The following is a 25,596-nucleotide window of genomic DNA, read 5'->3' on the forward strand; positions in this document are numbered from 1 at the left end:
GAGTAGGAGGAGACTGCTCTGGCAACAGGTGAATCTAGCCTTGGATATTGGCTCTCAGAAGGTAAGTAACTACCCACATGGCCTTCCTGGTGGAGTTTTCACTGGGATAAATTCCAGCAATTCTTCTGAGTGTAATAACACCTTGCTATGAACTTGGGAAATCATGGGGGAAATGACTGAAGGAAGTAAAGAGTTTTTTTATTATTATTATTTTTTTTTTTTTTTAGAGGCAGGAGGATCTTGCTATGATGCCCAGACTGAACTCAAACTCCTGGGCTCAAGCAACCCTTCTGTCTCAGCCTGAGACCTTTTCCGTTAGAGCCTTTTAGGAAAAGTTAAACTTTTATCCGAGAAGGGATGTCTTGGGCATAGTCTGTTTTTGAGGAAAGTTGGGGGGACCTCTGATTAGTCTTATTAGCCAGAGAGTGTCTTTGATTTTTAAGGATTATAGTAAAAAAGCTGCATTATTGTGTTTCTTCACCATCATCTCTCTCTTTGCACTAAACTTATGGCCAGGAGAGAAAAACTGAGTCTTTTTAGTATTTTGGTCTTCTTCAAGAATGGCAGGGCATTGCAGGTGGGAAGAATGAAGTGATGTGGAAAAGGAACACAGAGAAAGGAAAAGGTGATGGATCTTTCTGGAACTGAAAGTGGAATTGATGTTGCCAAGGATTTGTAAATGCCATTATTCTGATTCTTACTGTAGTAGGTCCAAATTTAACATAAACCAATAGCTTCACAACACACCTCCTTTCTCCTACTCTAATCCCGAGAAGTGCAGCTTCTCATCTCAAACAAAACAAGAACCTTAAAAGCCACTTAAAAAAAAATTATAGGACAGATATTCTCTTTGGAAAAACAGATTTTAGCTCTACCATTTTTGAAAGTGTATTTCTCAAGAAAAGCTATTTTGCCTAAGAAGTAAATTTGTTGTGACTTTTCCCCCCATTTTGAAAACATTTTACCTAATTTATTTTATTTTATTTTATTTTTTGAGACAGAGTCTCTGTCGCCTAGGCTGGAGTGCAGTGGCACAATCTTGGCTCACTGCAACCTCTGCCTCCCAGGTTCAAGCAATTCTCCTGCTTCAGCCTCCCGAGTAGCAGGGACTACAGGCATGCACCACCACACCTGGCTAATTTTTTGTGCTTTTTAGTAGAGACAGGGTTTCACCATGTTGGCCAGGCTGGTCTCAAACTCCTGACCGAAGGTGATCCCCCCACCTCGGCCTCCCAAAGTACTGGGATTACAGGGGTGAGCCACTGCACCTGGTCCTAATTTTGTATTTTAAATCTTTTATTCTTTCCTTAAAGAAAGACTCCCATGTTGTATAAACTTTAGACCCTGCAAAATCTGGATCACTGCATATGAAAATGAGTAAAAAATATACATGGCATACTTAGAAACAAAACATCAACATTTTTCTTTCTAATAAGAATGTATTTTTATTTTATTTTATTTTATTTATTTATTTATTGAGACAGGGGTTTGCTTTGTCACCCAGGCTGGAATGCAGTGGTGCGATCATGGCTCACTGCAGCCTTGATCTCCTGGGCTCAACTGATCCTCCCACATCACCCGCCTGAGTAGCTGGGAGGGACTACAGGTGCGTGCCACCACAGCGGGCTAATTTGTTTTTGTTTTTGTTTTTTTGCAGAGATGGGGTCTTGCTATGATGCCCAGACTGGTCTCGAATTCCTGGGCTCAAGCACCCACCTCAGCCTCTCAAAGTGCTGGGATTATAGGAATGAGTCACGGTGCCTAGCCGATATCACTCTACTTCTGAATTCCAGTCCCACATTTTAGCCTCCTGAGCATATTGTGTCAGCGCATTTAAATTCAGCCTACCCCAGACTGATTTCATCCTAGTACCTTAAAATATCTGCCACTCCTCCGGGCGCAGTGGTTTACGCCTGTAATCCCAGCACTCTGGGAGGCCGAGGCGGGTAGATCATAAGGTCAGGAGATCGAGACCACCCTGGCTAACACAGTGAAACCCCATCTCCACTAAAAAATACAAAAACTTAGCCAGGCATGGCAGCAGGTGCCTGTAGTCCCAGCTACTCAGAAGGCCGAGGCAGGAGAATGGCGTGAACCCGGGAAACAGTGCTTACAATGAGCTGAGATCGCACCACTGCACTTCAGCCTGGGCGACAGAGCAAGACTCTGTCTCAAAAATAATAATAATAATTAAAAAATTAAAAAAAAAAAAACTCTGCAACTCCTAAAATAACTTCTATGAATGGCAACATTTTTCTTTCAGCTTTCCAAATTCAAGCCCAAGAGTTTTCTTTATCACTTCCTCCTTCTACATGTCCCATTTAATTTCTAGGTCGTCACAAATTCTCTTTTACAATCTCACATCCATTCTTTCTTTTCTGTTACTCACTATGTTATCCTAACCCTTGTTTCCCCTTGTTGAGACTGCTAAAACTCCTCTTGTTGTTTTCACCCTATAGTGTGTGTTATCTCCAATACTTTTTACGCACTCTTGCCAGTTATCCTCCTGAAGTATGGCTTTGATCATTTACCTGCCTGAATTAAACAAGTATGAATTGTTGTACACACTATGTGCCAGACACTGATAGAGATTTGTATTAAGTCATTCATGTAGGTGTATTAAATACATAGAATATGCCAGCCCTCCCCAGGTACTGAAGCCATGCTATGAATGGGACAGATACCTAGAGCTTACATTCCAGTTAGAATCAATGGGATATACATAGTAAGATATGGCCCCCGCTCCCAAAATGTTTACCTGCTCAAAACCTTCCATTGCTTCCCAATACCTGAAAGAACAAAATTCAAAGTCCTTGCCCTAACTTTCAAGGTTCAGTATGGTCCTGCCTTAAGCAACAGAAGTATAGTACCTAGATGAATAATCTTGAGTTTGCATGCATCTTGTATTCTGTATCAGGCACCACATTTTAAAAGGAATATAGACACACTAGAAAATCTTCAGTAGAAAAAGGGTAGAGTGGTAGACCACATCCTCTGAGAAACCAATCAAACGTACTTAATAGCTATTTTTAAGTTACTGAAACTCTTGTGTATGGAAAAGATATGAGTTGCCTCATACAGTCCTAAGTTAAAAGTGAAGCTGTACTAAGAAGACAGATTTGGCTCAAGGTAAAAAATTACTGCCTTCCAGAACCTTCTGAAATAGAAAGACTGCCAGGAGATAGTCAGTGCCCAGCCCCTGTCACACAAGGAGCTCAAGCAGGGGCTTTACAGGAATGATTAGAAGGTGGTAAGAGATGACCTTTAAAGTTTCCTTCCAATGTGAGATTTTATGTATGTATGTATGTATGTATGTATGTATATATGTATTTATTTATTTATTGAGAGGGAATTTCGCTCTTGTTGCACAGGCTGGAGTGCAATGACGCGTTCTTGGCTCACTACAACCTCCACCTCCCGGGTTCAAGCAATTATCCTGCCTCAGCCTCCCAAGTGGCTGACATTATAGGCATGTGCCACCACGCCTGGCTAATTTTGTATTTTTAGTAGAGATGGGGTTTCTCCATGTTGGTTAGGCTGGTCTTGAAGTCCCAAGACCCCAGTTGGGTCTTGATCCACCCACCTTGGCACACCAAGTGCTGGGATTACAGGCGTGAGCCACCACGCCCAGCCCAATGTGAAATTTTATATCCTTCACTTTCATGCATTGTGAGTTCTGCTATGTTAAATTAAACATCATTTTCCAAAAAGCTTCAGTGCTTCCTGTCTCCATCATTATTCCTTTATTTGGAGTGCTCTTTTCTTGTTTCAAGTAGAGCTCAGCCATCACCTCTACAAAGACTTCTGTAACTAATACCACTCCCAACTGAGTGTATTAATCGATGAAGGTCGTACTGTTCATACCCTACACCCAAGAGAAGCAGCATGTTCCTTCTGACATTGAGTTTCCACATTGACAAACATTTCCTACAGGAAATGAATGTTCGCCCTGTAGAAACTCATACTGATAGAAGAATATTAGGTTAATTGTTGCCTCACGTACCCTACATATTCCTGCCTATCTGATATTTCTTTTCTTTCTTTTTTTTTTTTTTTTTTTAGACAGTCTCACTCTGTTGCCCAGGCTGGAGTACAGTGGCACAATCTCAGCTCACTGCAACCTCTGCCTCTCAGGTTCATGCCATTCTCCTGCCTCAGCCTCCCAAGTCGCTGGGATTACAGGCGCCCGCCACCACGCCTGGCTAATTTTTTTATATTTTTAGTAGAGACGGGGTTTCACCATGTTAGCCAGGATGGTCTTGATCTCCTGACCTCGTGATCTGCCCGCCTCAGCCTCCCAAAGTGCTGGGATTACAGGCGTGAGCCACTGCACCCGGCCCTATCTGATATTTCTAACACAAACATCTAATGATGTAATTTTCATGTTTACAAGCTTTCCAATGGCTCCCCACTGATTACAAATTTGAGTCCTGAGTGTTTAATATGCAACACAAGGTCCCTTGTGAGCTGCCTTGGCTACCAATCCTATCTATTCAGTAAAATATATCTCAAAGGCTTACTGAACAATAACTGTTTCTCAAACATACTATATTGTCCTCCCTTAAACCTTCGTGTCTTTACTTGGAATATCTTCTTTCCTTCTTCCCTTTCCCGCTTTTAGCTGCCAGGTAAACTCATTCTTAGCCCTCAATTCAATTCATGTGTTGGCCTCTTCAATAAAGCCTCCCTTGATTCTTCCCTTTGGGCTCCTTTCCCACTTTACTCAGCAAATTGCTTTGGAATTATTTGCTTTCAGGAAGGACATATTTTTTTATTTTTCTCTTTAACTTTATAAGATTCAGACAGTTTACTTAGTATAAAATTATACTAGAAATTTGTGATAAGGAGAATAAATGAAAGGAAATCAAAGAAAGATGGATGTCTCTTGAAATGCACTAATTGAGAAAAGGTGAAAAATAAATAAAATATTCAGGCTGAAGAGGTCTAGTGAGATCTGCAAGTGCCAGGGTAAAATAAGATGTCTTTTTTGGAAGAATGTAATGATGAATAATGAGAAAATATGTGCCTGAAGTTATAAATATATGCCATATTTTCTTCCAAAGGTTTTTAAGTTTGCCTTTTACATATAACTAAATGCAATTTTAAAAATAAATATCCTATTTTCCAGTATCACTTATTGAATAGTTCATGCTTTTCCTGTGACCAACAATACCCACTGTGTTATAACTCAAGTTTCTGTAAATGTGTGATTTGTCTCTGGGCTCTCGAGGGGTATCTATGCCTACATGCCTACCCCGTTGTCATAAACCCTATAGCTTTATAATAAACCTTGATAGCTGATAAGGAAAATCTCTCTACCCTATTCTTTTTCCTCAGAATGTCTTTTTTTTTTTTTTTTTTTAATTGAGACAGGGTCTCACTTTATCATCCAGCCTGGATTGCAGTGGTATGAAATGAACTCGGCTCACTGCAGCCTCAACCTCCCTGGCTTAAGAGATCCTCCCACCTCAGCCTCCCAAGTAGCTGGGACTACAGGTGCCCACCACCAGACCCAGCTAAATTTTGTATTTTTTGTACAGATGGGGTTTTAACATGTTGCTTAGGATGGTCTTGAACTCCTGACCTCAGGAGATCTGCCAGCCTCAACCTCCCAAAGTGCTAGGACTACAGGCGTGAGCCACCATGCCCAGCTTCTATCTTCTCTATTCTTGAGCCTTTAAGTTCCTACATATGTTTAAGAAAATTGATTTGTCGGCCGGGCGCGGTGGCTCAAGCCTGTAATCCCAGCACTTTGGCAGGCCGAGACGGGCGGATCACGAGGTCAGGAGATCGAGACCATCCTGGCTAACACGGTGAAACCCCGTCTCTACTAAAAAATACAAAAAACTAGCCGGGCGAAGTGGCGGGCGCCTGTAGTCCCAGCTACTTGGGAGCCTGAGGCAGGAGAATGGCGTGAACCCGGGAGGCGGAGCTTGCAGTGAGCTGAGATCCGGCCACTGCACTCCAGCCTGGGCGACAGAGCAAGACTCCGTCTCAAAAAAAAAAAAAAAAGAAAGAAAATTGATTTGTCAGTTTTCTCAAAAAATCCTGATGGGATTTTGGTGGAGTTGAATTGTATTCTTAGACCAATCTGGGGAGAACTAACTACTATGCTGAATCCACAAACATGGTATATCCGTTCATTTACTTAAGCGTTCTTTAATGACTATCAGTAAAGTTTGGTAATTATTTCCAAACTGGTCCTATTCAACTTTTGTTAGACTTATTTGTAAATATCTTACGTATTTTTAATGCCATTGTAAATGATGCTTTTAAAAAAATTACATTTTCTTGTGTGTTGCTGGTATTTAGAAGTATAATTGACTTATGTATCTTATCCAGCCACCTTGCTAAGCTCTAATTGTCTCATATTTTTCTTTAGACTCATCTGCGGGCAATGACGTCTGTGAATAGCAAACTTTTGTTTTCTTCTTTTTTTTCATCTTATCTTACTGCATTGGCTGGGACTTCCAGAATTATGTTACATAAAAGTTAATATAGTGAACATTTTTGTCTGGTTCCTGATTTTAAAAGGAAAATCTTTCAACTGTTGACCATTAAGTAGTAGGTTTGCTATACTTTTTTTTGTTGTTTGGACCGGGTGTCACTCTGTCACCCAGGCTGGAAGACAGTGATGCTATCATGGTTTACTATAGCCTTGATCTCTGGGATTCAAGTGATCATCCCAATTCAGCCTCCTGAGAAACTGGAAGTACAGACATGCACCATCTTGCCTGGCTAATTTTAAAATTTTTTTAGAGAGAGGGGTCTCACTATGTTGCCCCGGCTGGTCTCAAACTCCTAGCCTCAAGCAATCCTGCTGCCTCAGCCTCCCAAAATGCTGGGATTACAGGTATGAGCCAACGTACCCAGTCTACACATTTTTTTATGGATAACCCCACTTATGCCTAGTGTTCCATTACTGGAACCCTAAGCATGTGGGAGTTGTTTATGTCCTACTGCTCAAGGTTATCATCAAAGTCTGATTGCAAAAATTCAAAAAATTGCACCCTCAGGCATAAATGGGTTAAAGGAGCTCCTTTCTATCCCTATTTTGCTAAGAATATTAACATAGGTGTTTTATATTAGTATCTTTTTTTTTCTTTTTTTTTTAAATACAGATGGGGTCTCACTATGTTGCTCAGGCTGGTCTCAAACTCCTGGACTCAGGCAATCCTCCTGCCTTGGCTAGTATTTTTTTTTTTTTTTTTTTGAGATGGAGTCTCACTCTGTCGCCCAGGCTGGAGTGTAGTGGGGCAATCTCGGCTCACTGCAAGCTCCACCTCCTGGGTTCACGCCATTCTCCTGCCTCAGCCTCCCAAGTAGCTGGTACTACAGGCCACCACACCCCGCTAATTTTTTGTATTTTTAGTAGAGATGGAGTTTCACCGTGTTAGCCAGGATGGTCTCGATCTCCTGACCTCGTGATCTGCCCACCTCGGCCTCCCAAAGTGCTGGGATTACAGGTGTGAGCCACCACACCCGGCCGGCTAGTATTAAGTTTTATCAAATGCTTTTTCTGTAATCATTGAGGTAATTTTTTCATTTAATCTATATACTAAATGTCACTTACAGGTTTTCACATGTAAACTACCCTTGCATTTCTGGAAAAAACTCAGCTTGGTATTTGTGTCAATCAGGATTTATTTGCAGGGAATAGAAACTTTCTAGTTATTTAAAACAGAAGTAGGACTCTTAGTTACACATGACCAAAAAGCCCAACTCAAATGGGATTAAAGACTACAATGGAAAAATACGAATTTGCTAACTATAGGGCACAAGGTTCTATAGACGTTCAATAAATCAAGCTTGTTAATTGTATTATTCAAATATTCTATATCTTCACTGATTTTTGCCTAGTCAACCTATTAATACTTGAGAAGAGTATGTGTTCTGTCTACCATAATGGTGGTTTATATCTATTTCTCTCTAGAGTTCTATTGCTTTCTTATTTATCTTGAGACTGTTTTATTTATTTTATTTAGTGGATACAAGTACAGATTTCTCACACGCATATATCAATGTGGTAAAGTCTGGACTTTCAGTGTACCCAAGAAGGTACATATAATTTAGAACTGTTATATCTTCCTAGTGAATTGAACCCTTGATCATTACTTACTAATCCTCTCTATCCTTAATAATGCTTTTTGTGGCCGGGCACAGTGGTTCATGCTTGTAATCCCAGCACTTTGGGAGGCCAAGGCAAGTGGATCACCTGAGATCAGGAGTTTGAGACCAGCCTGGCCAACATGGTGAAATCCCATCTCTACTAAAAATAAAATATTAGTGGGTGTGGTGGCGCACGCCTGTAGTCCCAGCTACTCAGGAGGCTGAGGCAGGAGGATTGCTTGAACCCAGGAGGAAGACGTTGTAGTGAGCCGAGAACACGCCACTGCACCCCAGCCTGGGAAACAGAGTGAGACTCCGTCCCCCCACAAAAAAGACATAAATATACAATGCTTTTTGTATTTAGTTCTATTTTGTCTGATACTAATATAGCTCCTCAATTTTATTTTAGCTAGTCTTTACCAAATATGCCTTTTTCTATCCCTTTTATTCTCAACCTTTCCATGTCTTTAAATTTTAGGTTAATTTTTAAAAAATAGCCTATAGCTAGATTGGGGCCAAGACCAAAGAATGGAGGTTTGTCATTTTTTGTCTGCCCAACATTCAACTACCCTTCCTGTTTGGAGAAATTTATTTTTCTTTTTTTTTTCTTTTTCCTTTTTTTTCTTTTGTGTGATGAAGTCTCTCTGTTGCCTAGACTGGAGTGCAGAGACACGATCTCAGATCACTGCAACTTCCACCTCTCAGGTTCAAGTTATCTTCCCACCTCAACATCCCAAGTGTCTGGGATTACAGGTGCGCACCACTACGCCCAGCTAATTTTTCGTATTTTTTGTAGACGTGGGCTTTCACTATGTTAACTAGGCTGGTCTTGAACTCCTGACCTCAAGTGATCCACCTGACTCGACCTCCCAAAGTGTTGGGATTACAGGCATGAACCACTGCACCCGGCCATGAAGAAATCTTTCTTCATATGAATCTGTGAGAAACAATTCCCGCTGCAGAGGCCTAGAGAAATCAAATATTCCCTCTTCCACCCTCTGGCAGCCAAGGTGTTAGTGCATGACTCAGCCTTGACCAGTCAGATGCTCTAGCCAGAGATTGGAATATTGAGCGACACAAAGATGACACAATTTATAATTCAGCCATGCCAGAGGCAGCAGTTTCCAATGACAGTAGCAGCAGTGCTCAGCAACAGCAGTGTCCAGTGGTGGCAATATCTAACGCCAGCGTTGCCCTAATCAGACTTTTCCTGTGCTCTCCCTGGCTATGGTTCCTGATGGCTGGCTTCTCTTGATTTCTGCCTGTTTATAAGACTAGTTCTCTTTCTGAGAGCTATCTGACCTCTTTACAATAAATATATTTTCTATTTAAGGGAGAATCCATTCCTGTTGCTTGCAAACAAGAATCCTCAACTGATATAAAAGTGTTCTTTTTTCCTCCGGAAAGGTGTAGGAGAGATGATAGGTAGGGGGAATATGTGAGGTTTGAATTTGCTGAAGCCATTCTTGATACCGTAAAGGAAGCCAAACTGGGGATTAAATCAACATAGAAGAAAGGCAGGGTTAAGAAAAGTCATAGACACATAAAGGCAGAACCCTGATACTTTGAATCTCTGGATTCAGTCATAGCTAAAGGTAGCCTCACTCTAGACTTTTTGGTCATATGAGTCAATAAATTCTATTTTATTTTTAAATCTCATGTGAGTGGGTTTTTCTGTCACTTGCAACCAAAAGTATCCTACCTGATACCTTTCTGTTCTGCCTGTGAAAAGGAATCCCTCACTTAATTCTGCAATAGGCTTTCAGCTGCTATTCTACTTATCTTCTTTCTTTCCTAGTTGAACTTCTCATAAATGATTTAAAATCTTAGTGTCTTCATTTCCTCACTGTCCTTTGCTGCTTTATCCACTAAAATCTGGATTCATTTTTCACTACTCTGCTGACACTATTTCCTTTTAGATCACCAGTAGTCTTCTGTCTTAATTCAATGCCAACACCATATCTCAAAGTCATTCATTCATTCAACAAACAGTTTTACATACCCACTTTAGAAACATATAGTGCTACATTCATTCATTGAACAAATATTTATTGAACATCTAATATATCCCAGACTTTTAGGATAAACAAATTCTATATGATCCCTACTCTCATAAAGGATTACAATTTTATCAGCCAGTACAGACTAAAGTAATATAATAAATTATAGTGATTATTACTGAAAGATCTCCCTAGAAAATTAATATTTAAGCAAAGCCTAGAAGTTGAATATAGAGGGAAGAGAATAACACAAAGAGAATGTTAAGGGAAAAGGCTTGAAGGCAAAGGGGAAGGGAAGGGCATGCAAAATTCATGGAACTATGAGAAGCCCACCATTGCCAAGTCAGAAAGTACAAGGCATAGAGAGGTAAGAAATAAGGTTAGAATAAATTGTCAAGAGCCCCCATTAAGACAGTGGGAAGCTGAAAAAGGATTTTGATGAGATCACTGATTAATTTGCAGTTATTAAAGATCACTTTGTGGTTTGGAGGGGAATAAGAGCGTTTTCAGGAAATCAGAGTGTATTTACAGGAGTCTGGCATTTGATGGCCTGGAGTACCGAGGTGGCTGGAAAGAAACAGAGAAGAAAATTTACGTGAGAAATATTTTGGAAATAAGCCCAAAAGAATTTTTTTTTTTTTTTTTGAGACAGGGTCTCACTGTCGCCCAGGCTGGAGTGCAGTGGCACAATATTGGCTCACTGCAACCTCTGCTTCCCAGGCTCAAGTGATTCTCCAGCCTCAGTCTCCCAAGTAGCTGCGTCTTTAGGCATGAGCCACCACACCAGCTAACTTTTGTATGTTTTGTAGAAATGGGCTTTCTCCATGTTGCCTAAGCTGGTCTTGAACTCCTAACCTCAAGCGATCCACCTGCCTTGGCCTCCCAAGTGCTGGGATTACAGGCATGAGCCATCACAGGCCAGCCTCCAAAAGGATATTAATAGATACAGGGAGTGAGAAATTGCTGCAATTTTGAATGCAAAAATGCATAGGACCTTGTTCTGAAAGAGCACTGTAGAAAGGACAAGATACATAAACAATGTGATATATCTATAAATAATATACATATACCCAAAGGGTGGTACAAATATTTACCAATATTTCCATACTTTTTAGCCATTGGGAGGAACTCTGGACCACTTTTCTCTCATCCTAGGTCTTAGGACCACTTCCTTGCAATTCTCTGGCAAGGTACAACTCCGTACCATAATAACCACAACTCGTGATATTGTTTCACAGAGCAGTTTAGCTCTGCATCGTCCCAATTAACTTTTTACCAAACAAGATTTTAGCTTTGCTTGTGTGTAACCAAAACAGCCATTAAACCACTTTTCAAAACAAATCTATTGGCTTTTTTCTATTTACAAGATGGGGTCTTGCTTTGTTGCCCAGGCTAACCTCAAATTCCTGGGCTCAAGCAATCCTCCCAAGTAGCTGGCACTGTAGATGTGGGTTTTTTTTTTCTCTCTCTCTCTCTTTCTAGGATGATGTTCAGGGCACTTTCTCTCATGATATGCTTTTCATAGGTTTCTCAGAAATTCCCCCATTAAAGTTATCTATCTGCAGATAACTCAGAGTCAATGTCCTTCTTCTGATTGGTCTTTACAATGCTGAGTCTAATATATTTACCTCTAGCCACATTCTGTTAAAGTAACTTCATCCTAGCAGGAAGCCCTCTTGGGTGGAATCTTTTTTTATATGACCCCAGTCTGGACCCTATCTGTGGAGTCCATATCTGGCCCTCAAGATATAAAAAATCCCCCTTGTTGGCCGGGCATGGTGGCTCACACTTGTAATCCCAGCACTTTGGGAGGTCAAGGCAGGCGGATCACGAGGTCAAGAGATCAAGACCATCCTAGCCAACATGACAAAACCCCATCTCTACTAAAAATACAAAAATTAGCTAGGTGTGGTGGTGCCTACCTGTAGTCCCAGCTACTCAGGAGACTGAGGCAGAAGAATTGCTTGAACCCAAGAGGCAAAGGTTGTAGTGAGCCGAGATCGTGCCACTGCACTTCAGCCTGGCCACAGAGCAAGACTCCGTCTCAAAAAATAAAAAGAGGAGGGGGAAGCCGGGCGTGGTGGCTCACGCCTGTAATTCCAGCACTTTGGGAGGCTGACGTGGGCGGATCACAAGGTCAGGAGATCGAGACCATCCGGGCTAACACGGTAAAACCCTGTCTCTACTAAAACTACAAAAAATTAGCCAGGTGTGGTGGCAGACACCTGTAGTCCCAGCTACTTGGGAGACTGAGGCAGAATGGCATGAACCCGGGAGGTGGAACTTGCAGTGAGCCAAGATCACGCCACTGCACTCCAGCCTGGGTGACAGAGCAAAACTCCATCTCAAAAAAAAAAAATAAATAAATAAATAATAATAAACTCCAAAAAGTCTAAGCATGGTGACTCATGCCTGTAATCCCAGTGCTTTGGGAGGGCTGGGTGAGAGGCTCACTTGAGGCCAGAGCTTCAGTCTGGGTAACATAGCAAGACCCCCATCTCTACACATTTTTAAAAAAATTTTAGCCAGGCATATTGGCATGTGACTGTAGTCCTAGCTACTTGGGAAGCCGAAGCAAGAGGATCACTTGCGCCCAGGAGTTCAAGGCTGCAGTGAGGCATAATAGCATTACTACACTCCAGCCTGGGTAACACAGCGAGACTCTATCTCTATTAAAAAATTTTTTTTAATTAAAAAATTCCAAATAGGTCAGGGATCTAAATGGAAAATAATGAAACCATACAAATAAGAAAAAAAGTACATGGGTGCATTCTATAGACTGAATATGGAGAAAATTTTTCTAATAACAACTCCAAATTCAAAGGTAATAAAAGAAAAAAATAAATTTCATTATGTTAAATAAAAATTTTTTGCATGGCAAAAATATGCACCACAAACAAAAAGAAAACACGGCCTCACGCAGTGGCTCACGCATGTAATCCCAACACTTTGGGAGGCCAGAGTGGGCAGATTACTTGAGGTCAGAAGTTTGAGACCAGCCTGACCAACATGGTGAAACCTGTCTCTACTGAAAATACAAAACACTAGCCAGGCATGATGGTGAGAGGTGAAGCCAGCTGTACTTCCTGGGTGGAGTGGGGACTTGGAGAACTTTTCTGTCTAGCTAAAGGATTGTAAATGCACCAATCAGTGCTCTGTGTCTAGCTAAAGGTTTGTAAATGCACCAATCAGCACTCTGTAAAAACGGACCAATCAGCGCTCTGTGTCTAGTTAAAGGTTTAAAAACACACCAATCAGCACTCTGTAAAAACGGACCAATCAGCACTCTGTAAAATGGACCAATCGGCAGGACAAATAAGGCAATAAAAGCTGGCCACCTGAGCCAGCAGCAGCAATCCACTCGGGTTCCTTTCCACGCTGTGGAAGCATTCTTCTTTTGCTCTTTACCCTAAGTTTTGCTGCTGCTCACTCTCAGGGTCTGCACTACCTTTATCAGCTGTAACGCTCACGGCAAAGGTCTGCAGCTTCGATCCTGAAGTCAGTGAGACCATGAACCCACTGGGAGGAACAAACAACTCCGGACACACCCTGTTTAAGAGATGTAGCACTCACTGTGAAGGTCTGTGGCTTCACTCCTGAAGTCAAGTGAGCCCACTGGAAGGAAGAAACTCTGGACTCATCTGAACATTGGAAGGAACGAACTCCAGACACACCATCTTTGAGAACTGTAACACTCACCGTGAGGGTCTGTGGCTTCAGTCTTGAAGTCAGCGAGACCAAGAACACACCAGAAGGAACCAATTCTGGACACAATGGTAGGCACCTGTAATCCCAGCTACTTGGGACGCTGTGGCTGGAGAATTGAACCCGGGAGGTGGAGGTTACAGTGAGCTGAGATTGCTCCACTGCATTCCAGCCTGGGCAACAGCAAGACTTTCTCAAAAAAAAAAACCCTGACGAATTGTGAGAAAATATTTGCATTATATATGAAGGAGTAATATCCCTAGTGTGTAAACAGTATTTAAAAATTGAGGGGAGGAGCAGACCAAAAATTCAATAGAAAAAGAGACAAAATACATGAACAATTTACATAAAATATATAACTGTTAAGAAAACAATTCCAGGTGGGGCATGGTGGCTCACACCTGTAATCCAAGGTGGGAGGATCACTTAAGTCCAGGAGTTAGAGACCAGCCTGGGCAAAATAGTGAGCTCTTGTCTCTACATAAAAACAAATTAGCTGGGCATGGTGGCATGCACCTGTAGTCTCAGCTCCTTGGGAGGCTGAGGCAGGAGGATCCCTCAAGCCCAGGAGGTTGAGGCTGCAGTGAGCCATGATCATGCCGCTGCACTCCAGCCTGGGTGACAGAGTGAGGCCCTGTCTCAGAAAAACACACAACGAAAACAATCCCATTTAAGATAACAAAAGAATAAAATATGAATACATTTAACAAAAGCAACGCAAAATGTATTCTCTGAAAGTTACGAAACACTGTTGAAAAAAATTGAAAAGACCTAAGCAAATGGAAAGATCCCATGCTCACAGATCAGAAGACTTAATATTGTTAAGATGTTAATACTCTCCAAATTGCTCTACAGATTCGACACAATCTGTATCAGAATCCCATCTGATTTGTTTATAAAAACTGACAAGCCAATTCTGAAATTCATGCGGAAACTCGGGGACCCTGAATAACCACTCTTGAAAATGAAGAAAGGTGGGGTGCTCAGATGTCCTGATTTCAAAACTTACTACAAAGCTACAGTAACCAAGACAGCATGATGTTGGCATAAGGATAGATATACAGATAAACAGACTAGAATTGAGAGTTTAGAAATGTATCTATGACCAAGCGATTTTCAACCAGGGTATCAAGAACATTCAGTGGGGCTGGGCGCAGTGGCTCATGCCTGTAATCCCAGCACTTCGGGAGGCCAAGGTGGGCAGATCATGAGGTCAGGAGATCAAGACCATGCTGGCTAATATGGTGAAACCGTGTCTCTACTTAAAATACAAAAACACTTAGCTGGGCATGATGGAGGGCACCTGTAGTCCCAGCTACTTAGGAGGCTGAGGCACGAGAATGGTGTGAACCTGGGAGGTGGAGCTTTCAGTGAGCCAAGATTGAGTCACTGCAGTCCAGCCTGGGCAACAGAATGAGACTGCATCTAAAATAAAAATAAAAATAAAAAATTAAATGGGGAAATAATAGTCTTTTCAATCAATAATGCTAGAGGCCAAGTGCGATGGCTCACGCCTGTAATCCCAGCACTTTGGGAGGCCGAGGCGGGCGGATCACGAGGTCAGGAGATGGAGACCATCCTGGCTAACACAATGAAACCCCGTCTCTACTGAAAATACAAAAAATTAGCTGGGCGTGGTGGTGGGTGCCTGTAGTCCCAGCTACTCGGGAGGCTGAGGCAGGAGAATGGCATGAATCTGGGAGGCTGAGTGTGAAGTGAGTCAAGATCACACCACTGAACTCCAGCCTGGGCAACAGAGCGAGACTCTGTATCACAATAAATACATACATACATACATACATACATACATAAGAAATAAAGCTAGGAAAGCTGGATATCTACATACAAAAAAAAAAAATGAAGTTGGACCCTTACCTCATACTATACACAAAAATTAACTTGAAATGGAATGAAGACCTAAATTTAAGAGACAAAGCTATTCAACACAAAACTCCTAGAAGAAAACATAGGGGTAAAACATTATTACCTTGGATTTGGCAGTGGATTCTTAGATGTGACACGAAAAGCACAAGCAACCAAAGGAAAAATAGACAAATACTTTTGTGCTTCAAAGGACACTATCAAGAAAGTAAAAAGACCGCCCACAGAGTGGGAGGAAATTTTTACAAATCTTTTGGTTAGTTGGTCTTTTTATTATTATTGTAAGATAATAAAAAGACAGAGAAAGAGATATGCAAATGGGTCAGACCTGGTGGCTCATAATCTTAGCACCTTGGGGGACTGAGGAAGGAGTTCAAGACCAGCCTAGGCAACATGGTGAAACCCTGTCAAAAAAATTTTTTTAATTAGCCAGGTGTGGTAGCGAACACCTGTAGTCCCAGTTACTCCAGAGGCTATGGTGGGAGGATCACTTGAGCCCAGGGAAGTTGAGGTTGCAGTGAACCATGATCATGCCATTGCACTCCAGCCTGTGTGACAGAGCAAGACTCTGTATTAAAAAAAAAAAAAAAAAAAGGCTGGGCACGGTGGCTCACGCCTGTAATCCCAGCACTTTGGGAGGCCGAGGTGGGTGGATCACGAGGTCAGGAGATCAAGACCATCCTGGCTAACACGATGAAACCCCGTCTCTACTAAAAAATACAGAAAATTAGCTGGGTGTGGTGGCGAGCGCGTGTAGTCCCACCTACTTGGGAGACTGATACAGGAGAATGGCGTGAACCCGGGAGGCGGAGCTTGCAGTGAGCCGAGATTGCACCACTGCTCTCCAGACTGGGAGAGAGAGCAAGACTCCGTCTCAAAAAAAAAAAAAGAGAGAGATGTAAATGGTTACTCTATATGTAATCATTTGAGAGACTACAAAACCATTTTCCAAAGTGGCTGCACCATTTTACGTTTCCACCAGCAGTGGATGAGGATTCTGATTTCTCTACATCCTCATCAACATTTATCTGATAGGTGTGAAGCGATGTAGTAGATGTGAAGCATAGTGGGTGTGAAGCAACGTTTTGTAGTTCTTTAAATGGTTAAACACAGAGTCACTATGGAACCTAGTAATTTCACTCTTAGGTGTATTACCCAAGATGAATTAAAACATATATCCACACAAAAACTTCGTGTTCATAGCAGTATTACTCGTAATAGCCAAAAAGTGGAAACAACCCAAATGTACATAAACTGATGAGTCAATAAACAAATTGTGATATATACATAGGATGGAATGTTACAGAGCTATAAAAAGAAAACAAGTACTGATACATTTTACAACACAATAAACCGTAAAAATATCCTAAGTGAAAGAAGCCAGTCACTCTCTCTATATATATATGTTGATATGGTTTGGCTCTGTCTCCCACGCAAATCTCATGTTGAACTGTGATCTCGAGTGTTGGAGATGACTGGATCATGGGGGTGGTGTCTCATGGTTTAGCACCATCCTCCTAGTCTCATGATAATTCTCATGAGATCCAGTTAAAAGTGTGTAGCACCTCACCCTTCACACTGTCTCTCCTGCTCCACCATGGTCAGACGTGCTTGCTTCCCCTTCACTTTCCACTGTGATTGTAAGTTTCCTAAGGCCTCCCAGTCATGCTTCCTGTACAGCCTGCACAACTGTGAGTCAATTAGACCTCTTCTCCTCATAAATTACCCAGTCTCAGGTAGTTCTTTATAGCAGTGTGAGAACTAATACATATGTGTGTGTATATGTGTGTGTGTGCATACACACACACACACACATACATATATTAAATATGTATACAAGTCCAGGCATGGTGGCTAACACTTGTAGTCCCAGCACTTTGGGAGGCTAAGGCTGATGGATCCTGAGGTCAAGAGATCGAGACTATCCTGGCCAACATGGTGAAAACCCATCTCTACTAAAAATACAAAAATTAGCCAAGCATGGTGTAATCCCAGCTAATGGGGAGGCTAAGGCAGGAGAATTGCTTGAGCCCAGGAGGCAGAGGTTGCAGTGAGTTGAGATCGTGCCACTGCACTCCAACCTGGGTGACAGAGTGAGACTCTGCCTCAAAAAAAGAAAAAAAAAGTATATGTATATATGTATGTGTGTATGTAAAAGTAATTATCCCATTTGTAAAAATCCAGAATGAGAAATTTAGATAGAGAGACAGAAAGTAGATTAGTGGTTGCTTGGGGGAGTAACATGGGGTGATAGTGAAGAAAAAAGTTGATTGTGGAAATGGTTGCACATTTCTGTACTAAATGTACTAAAAACCATTAAATTGTACACTTTCAAGGGGTGAATTGTATAGTATGTGAATTATATCTCAATAAAGCTGTTACCAAAAACAAAGATATAATAGTGGCTCTTATATACAGGAAGAGATCTTCCATATCACTCATAATAATACAAGAAATGCAAATTAAAACTATGCCATTTGGGCCAGGCGCGGTGGCTCATGCCTATAATCCCAACACTTTGGGAGGCCAAGGTGGGTGAATCATGAGGTCAGGAGTTCGAGACCAGCCTGACCAACATGGTGAAACCCCGTCTCTACTAAAAATACAAAAATTAGCCGGGTGTGGTGGCACAGGCCTGTAATCCCAGCTACTCAGGAGGCTGAGGCAGGAGAATTGCTTGAACCCAGGAGGCAGGGGTTGCAGTGAGCTGAGATTGCACCACTCCACTCCAACCTGGGCGACAGAGCGAGACTATGTCAAAACAAACAAACAAACAAAAAAAAAAAACCATACGCCAGTATACAATGTCTTATCCATCAGATTGACGAAGATTATAAATTATGACAGACAATACATTCTGTTGGAAAAGCTGTGGAGAAACTGGCATTCTTATTAATTGTTGATGAGAATTCAAAATCATACAACCATTGTGGAGGAGAATTTAGCAATATCTACTAAAACTGCAAATTAATTAATCTTTTGACCAGAAATTCCCACTTCTAGGAATTTACCCTGATGATACACTTCCATAGAGAAATACATGTACACAAGAAGATACACTGGGCCGCAGCCAGTGGCCCATGTCTGTAATCTCAGCACTTTTGGAAGCCAAGGTGAGAGGATCACTTGAGCCCAGAAGTTTGAGACCAGCATGGGCAACATAATGAAACCCTGTCTCTACAAAAACTACAAAACTTGGCCAGGTGTGGTGACCTGTGCCTGTAGTCCCAGCTCCTTGGGAGACTGAGGTGGAAGGATCGCTTGAGCCCAGGAAATCTAGACTGCAGTAGGCCATGATCACACCACTGCACTCCAGCCTGGGCAACAGAATGAGACCCTGTCTCAAAAATTTAAAAAAAAAAAAAAAAAAAGTAATATACACTAACATTATTTATAATTGCAAATATTGAAAAGAATTAAATGCCTGTATGAAAAGAGTGGTTATCCACACAATAGAGTGCTATTCTGCAGATGTTTAAAAAAAAAAAAAAAAAGGCCGGGCGCGGTGGCTCACACTTGTAATCCCAGCACTTTGGGAGGCTGAGGCTGGTGGATTACCTGAGATCAGGAGCACGAGACCAGCCTGGCCAACATGGTGAAACTCTGACTCTACTAAAAATACAAAAATTTGACCGGGTGCGATGGCTCACACCTGTAATCCCAACACTTTGGAAGGCCAAAGTAGGCAGATCACGAGGTCAGGAGATCGAGACCATCCTGGCTAACACAGTGAAACCCCATCTCTACTAAAAATATCTAAAAAAAAAAAATTAGCTGGGTGTGGTGGTGGGTGCCTGTAGTCACAGCTACTCGGGAGGCTGAGGCAGGAGAATAGCATGAACCCAGGAGGCAGAGCTTGCAGTGAGCCAAGATTGTTCCACTGCACTCCAGCCTGGGCGACAGAGCGAGACTCCATCTCAAAAAAAAAAAAAAAAAATTTGCCAGGCGTGGTGGCACACGCCTGTAATCCCAGCTACTCAGGAGGCTGAGGCAGGAGACAGAAGTTGCAGTGAGCCGAGATTGTGCCACTGCACTCCAGCTCAGCCAGACCGACAGAAATGAATGAGATTCATCACCTGTAGGAGGTAGGTAGGAATGGGGTGGGAAGGATGAGATGTGGGTGAAATGGAATGGAAAGAATGGTCGGGGAGGGGTGATACCTCTTTGAGTGTAATTTTTGTATATAGTTCTGGTAACTATGTTAATATTTCACATACTCAAAAAAATAAAATAAATGCAATAATAGTAGGGGCAAAAACTCTAAAAATGGAATATAAACAAGACAAAATGACAAAAAAGCAGACCACTGTGTCCCACAAACTGTGGGGAACATATATCAAGCTTGAAGGGAAAGCAGTCACCTTTGGTATTTTCCCTCTGTACACCTTTCTCCTACAGAGTACAGAGGGAAAATACCAACATTCCAGCAACTTTCCCCAAGAAAACCTATTGCCTCTTTACTGTCAACACTTTTTATCCACTCAAGGTGAATACTTAACTAAACATTTCAAAAATTGTCTAGCTACTTGCTATGCAATGCCTGGTTATCAGATCCCTCTTTGGAACATGGGGTTCCTGCTATCTATTGTTTTATTTTGGCCTTTATGGCACAGCTGTAATTGAAACAGAAGTAGTCTCCTTTTAATAACCTGATGCGGCCGGGCGCGGTGGCTCAAGCCTGTAATCCCAGCACTTTGGGAGGCCGAGACGGGCGGATCATGTGGTCAGGAGATCGAGACCATCCTGGCTAACACGGTGAAACCCCGTCTCTACTAAAAAATACAAAAACTTAGCCGGGCGAGGTGGCGGGCGCCTGTAGTCCCAGCTACTCGGGAGGCTGAGGCAGGAGAATGGCGTAAACCCGGGAGGCGGAGCTTGCAGTGAGCTGAGATCCGGCCACTACACTCCAGCCTGGGCGGCAGAGCGAGACTCCGTCTCAAAAAAAAAAAAAAAAAAAAAAAAATAACCTGATGCATCTGTTCTGCCAATCCCTATGTTTTGTTTTGAAAATCTGATCATTCTGTCACAACAACATATTTTATTAAAAAATCACCCTTCTGTTAAGTGATGGGGCTTTTTCTTCTCTTTTTATTGAGGGGTGGGGAGTGGGTTTGTAATTTGTAAGTACTTTTGTGCATGATCTGTCCCTCCCTCTTCCCACCTCTGCAGTCCTCTGAAGGGAGGCCAACAGCCTTTCCCTGCCTTGGATTCTGAAGTGTTCCTGTTTGTGTTAACCTAGCCCTGGCCAGACGTTTTCTTTGATTTTTTTTTTTTTTTTAATTAAAAGACAGCAGTATGACATGAAAAAAATAATAATAATAAATAAAAAACATAAAAATCACCCTTCTGGCCAGACATGGTGGCTCACTCCTGTAATCCCAGCACTTTGGGAGGCTGAGGTGGGCGGATCACGAGGTCAGGAGTTCAAGACCAGCCTGGCCAACATAGTTAAACCCCGTCCCTACTAAAAATACAAAAAATTTGCTGGAATGGTGGTGGGCGCCTGTAATCCCAGCTACTCGGGAGGCTGAGGCAGGAGAATCGCCTGAACCTGGGAGGCAGAGGTTGCAGTGAGCAGAGATTGCGCCATTGCACTCCAGCCTGGGCGACAGTACAAAACTCCGTCTCAAAAAAAAAAAAAAAAAAAAAATCACCCTTTATGGAGAGAGTGGGATGTCCGGCTTCAGAGTGGGAACCTTCATTGCGCCAGTGACGACAAAGAGAATTAAATATGGGTGATGTTGAGAAAGGCAAGAAGATTTTTGTTCAGAAGTGTGCCCAGTGTCTCACCGTGGAAAAGGGAGGCAAGCACAAGACTGGGCCTAATCTCCATGGTCTCTTCGGGCAGAAGACAGGTCAGGCCGCTGGATTCTCTTACACAGATGCCAATAAGAACAAACGCAGCCGGGCGCGGTGGCTCAAGCCTGTAATCCCAGCACTTTGGGAGGCCGAGACGGGTGGATCACGAGGTCAGGAGATCGAGACCATCCTGGCTAACACGGTGAAACCCCGTCTCTACTAAAAAAAATACAAAAAACCAGCCGGGCGAGGTGGCGGGCGCCTGTAGTCCCAGCTACTCGGGAGGCCGAGGCAGGAGAATGGCGTAAACCCGGGAGGCGGAGCTTGCAGTGAGCTGAGATCTGGCCACTGCACTCCAGCCTGGGCAAGAGAGTGAGACTCTGCCTCAAAAAAAAAAAAAAGAACAAACGCATCACCTGGGGAGAGGATACACTGATGGAGTATTTGGAGAATCCCAAGAAGTACATCCCTGGAACAAAAATGATCTTTGCCGGCATTAAAAAGAAGGTAGAAAAGGCCGACTTGACAGCTTATCTCAAAAAAGCTACTAATGAGTAATAATTGGCCACTGCCTTATTTATTGCAAAACAAATGTCTCATGAATTGTTTATGTGTATCATACTTTAATAGAGCTCATACAACAGAATTCAAATCATGAATGACTGACAGAATATTTTGTTGGGCAGTCCTGATTCAAAACTAAGATTGGCTTGTGGTTAAATGAATATGTTCAGTGTTTGAATTTTAATAGTAATTCCAATTCAGTAAATGCTATCACTGTTTACCCCTTCTAAAGATATGATTAGACTTCATTAGTAATGTTAAACTTTTCACAAAGATGGTGAGTGCCATCTTAAAACTTACTGGAGATTGGTTTTATATTTAGATTTATATAACTGGTTATGTGAATGTATTTAAATACTGGAGAAATTCCTTCACTGTCTCAGAACCAAGCAAGATTCACCTGTGTTTTGTGTTCATAAAGGCAAGGGTTGAAGATAAATAAGGTAGCCATGTCTACTTTATATTTTTGGCCTTAACTATGCCAATCTAATTAGAATTCCCTGTATTTAAAATGGTTCCTTTTACTTATTGAAAGGCATTTTAGTGTGTTTTGTGTGTAATATCAAACATTATTTAACACTTCTCACATTTTATAGATGATCTATAAGGTCACATGCTTTTAAAATAGTAGCAAGTTAAGCTTTACTCTTGAATGCTTTACAATCTAAGTCAAACTAAGTTATAATTTAGGATTGTCTTTAAACAGCCATTCAGAAACATAACACTGTAGAACTGCTATGTATTTGTGATTGGGAATGATTCTTTTGCCAACTTCAAAGGATTAAAGTAGAGGAGATATACACAAATTATAAAATTATGTGTGATCATAAGACTTATGATAATTAAAAAGAAAACCACACACACACACACACACACACACATCACCCTTCATGAGGAACTTGCAAAATCTGCCCATTCTTTTTCCATTTTTTTTTTTTTGAGGCCGAGTCTCATTCTGTCACCCAGGCTGGAGTGCAGTGGTACAATTTTGGCTCACTGCAACTTTCACCTCCCGGATTCAAGTGATTCTCCTGCCTCAGCCTCCCAAATAGCTGAGATTACAGGCACATGCCACCATGCCCAGCTAGTTTTTGTATTTTTAGTAGAGATGGGGTTTCATCATGTTGGCTAGGCTGGTCTCCAACTCCTGACCTCAGGTGATCCCACCCCACCTCGGCCTCCCAAAGTGCTGGGATTATAGGTGTGAGCCATGGCACCCGGTTTTATCCGCCCATACCATCTGCATATGTGGGTGGAGTCCAGGAGGTGGCATGAAAATCCAGTGTAAAAGATATGAGTGCAACTTACCCTGTTGCCCCAGAATTGTGGTCAAGTCTTATTGAAGGCACAATACTACTTATAATCTAAAGAAAGCTTTAACAATTGGAGCCAGAACCTCTTCCAAATCTCATGAGAAGTTGGCTTAGTCAATCATATCTCCACCAACTCCCACTCCTTGTCCCACCACAGTATATATAAAGAATGAGGCCGGACGCGGTGGCTCATGCCTGTAATCCCAGCACTTTGGGAGGACGAGGCAGGTGGATCACGAGGTCAGGAGATCGAGACCATCCTGGTTAACACAGTGAAACCCTGTCTCTACTAAAAATACAAAAAATTAGCCGGGAGTGGTGGCGGGTGCCTATAGTCCCAGCTACTAGGGAGGCTGAGGCAGGAGAATGGCATGAACCCAGGAGGTGGAGCTTGCAGTGAACCGGGATCGTGCCACTGCACTCCAGCCTGGGGACAGAGCGAGATTCCATCTCAAAAAAAAAAAAAAAAAAAAGAATGAACTGGGGCTGGGTACAGTGGCTCATGCTTGTAATCCCAGCACTTTGGGAGGCTGAGGTGGGCAGAGTGTTGCTTGAGCCCAGGAGTTTGAAACCAGCCTGGGCATCATAGTAAGACCTCATCTCTACAAAAAATTTAAAAATTAGCCAAGCATGGTGGTGGGCACCTGTAGTCACAGCTATCCAGGAGGCTCAGGCAGGAGGATCACTTGAGCCCAAGAGGCTGAGGCTGCAGTGAGCTATGACCATGCCACTGCACTCCAGCCTGGGTAGCAGAGTGAGACCCTGTCTCAAAAACAACAACAGCAAAAAGAATGAATTGGGAGGACAACTGGGAATTCTCATTATTGGCATTATGGGATGTACAGTATTTGTGATGCTAAGCAAAAAAGATAAAAGTACTTCCCCTTCCTCCCAAAGCCAAAGATGAGGGCATGCCAAGAGAGACATTGGTACAATTGGTGACACCAGCAAGGAGAGACTAACAACATTTCATTCCCTAGACAGATGCTTTAAACTGTAGAACCTGCCAACCCACTCTGGTCAGGTTGGAATAAAGCATGGTGTGAGTTTTTAACCTGTGCAAACATTAAAAATCATGTCAGTTTCAGAACTAGAGAGTTCTGAAAGTGGAAGGCCCACTGGAATAATCTGTGCTGGCAGGGTTTATAGGTACCTTGGTGAAGTATGCCTAGGAAGAAAATGTGGCCAATCCCACCAACCCATCACAGTCTAGCAACTCCCCCTAAAGGACTTCAGGTGTCTCCGAAGGAGCAGGAGCAGTGGGAGGTGCCAGGAGACCACTGTACCAAGTCATGGGATAGCCAACCTGAGTTTAGGTTTGGAGAATAGACGATAAGCAGCACCATTCGAAGGGGTCTTCAATGACAGAAAAGTCCAGAATGAAGATAAACGCTACTCAAAAAACTACAAACATCCTTCACTCTGAAACCACCAGATCTAACCAGAGTAAGACAAGGTTACCTACTCACAGTTGGCCACAATTATTCATTAAATAGAGAAACACTTCACATTTTCCCCTTTCTTTCTTCCTGATCCTATACAAAGCAGAAGCAGCAGCCTGAAAAGGGAGAAGAGCTATTGAACTCTGAATCCTCTATAACATTAGGAATTTAAAACTGAACTAAGGCTTTACAAAAATCAGCTCTATTGAGATATAATCATATACAATTCAAACATTTCAAACGTACAATTGAATGGTTTTTAGCACATTCACAGAAATGTTTAACCACTACCACAATTTTAGAACATTCTTATCACCTCCAAAAGAAACCCTGTACCATTTAACTTTCACCCCTCATCCCCCACCTCCAGCTCTAAGCAACCACTAATCTGTCTCTATAGATTTCTCTATTCTAGACTTACATATGAATAGAATTATACAATATGCTGGGGGAGTTTGTGACTTGTTTCTTTCACTCAGCTTAATGCTTCTGGGGTTCATCAAAAAAAAAAAAAGTTTCATCCAAGTAGCATGTATCAATACTTCCTTTTTATGGCCAATACGTCTATTGTGTAGACATACCATATTTTGCTTATCCATTTGTAAGTTGATGGACTTTTGGGTTGTTTCTACCTTTTGGCTATGATGAATAATGCTGCTACAAACATTCCTGTGTAAGTTTTTGTGTGGTCACATGTTTTCAGTTCTCCTGGGGACAGCCATAGGAGTGGAATTGTTGGGTCACATGGTGGCTTTTTTTTTTTTTTTTTCAGACAGTGTCTCA

The 25,596-nt window shown here is 42.1% G+C and overlaps 1 protein-coding gene and 1 long non-coding RNA gene across 2 annotated transcripts in view; both read left to right on the plus strand.

The window, feature by feature from the left end:
• Positions 1-25,596, plus strand: part of LOC112620390 — a 29,757-nt gene continuing 4,161 nt past the window's right edge. The window contains exon 1 of the long non-coding RNA XR_003118523.1: positions 1-61. This is a non-coding gene — a long non-coding RNA (uncharacterized LOC112620390). The remainder of the gene's footprint in view (positions 62-25,596) is intronic.
• On the plus strand, positions 21,427-22,052 carry LOC112620387 (cytochrome c, somatic). Its single transcript, XM_025378888.1, has 2 exons — positions 21,427-21,585; positions 21,894-22,052. Exons 1-2 carry the CDS (start codon positions 21,427-21,429, stop codon positions 22,050-22,052), a joined length of 318 nt encoding a protein of 105 aa, XP_025234673.1.

This window comes from Theropithecus gelada, chromosome 1 (genome assembly GCF_003255815.1).
Source record: "Theropithecus gelada isolate Dixy chromosome 1, Tgel_1.0, whole genome shotgun sequence".
Classification (NCBI taxonomy): Eukaryota; Metazoa; Chordata; class Mammalia; order Primates; family Cercopithecidae; genus Theropithecus; species Theropithecus gelada.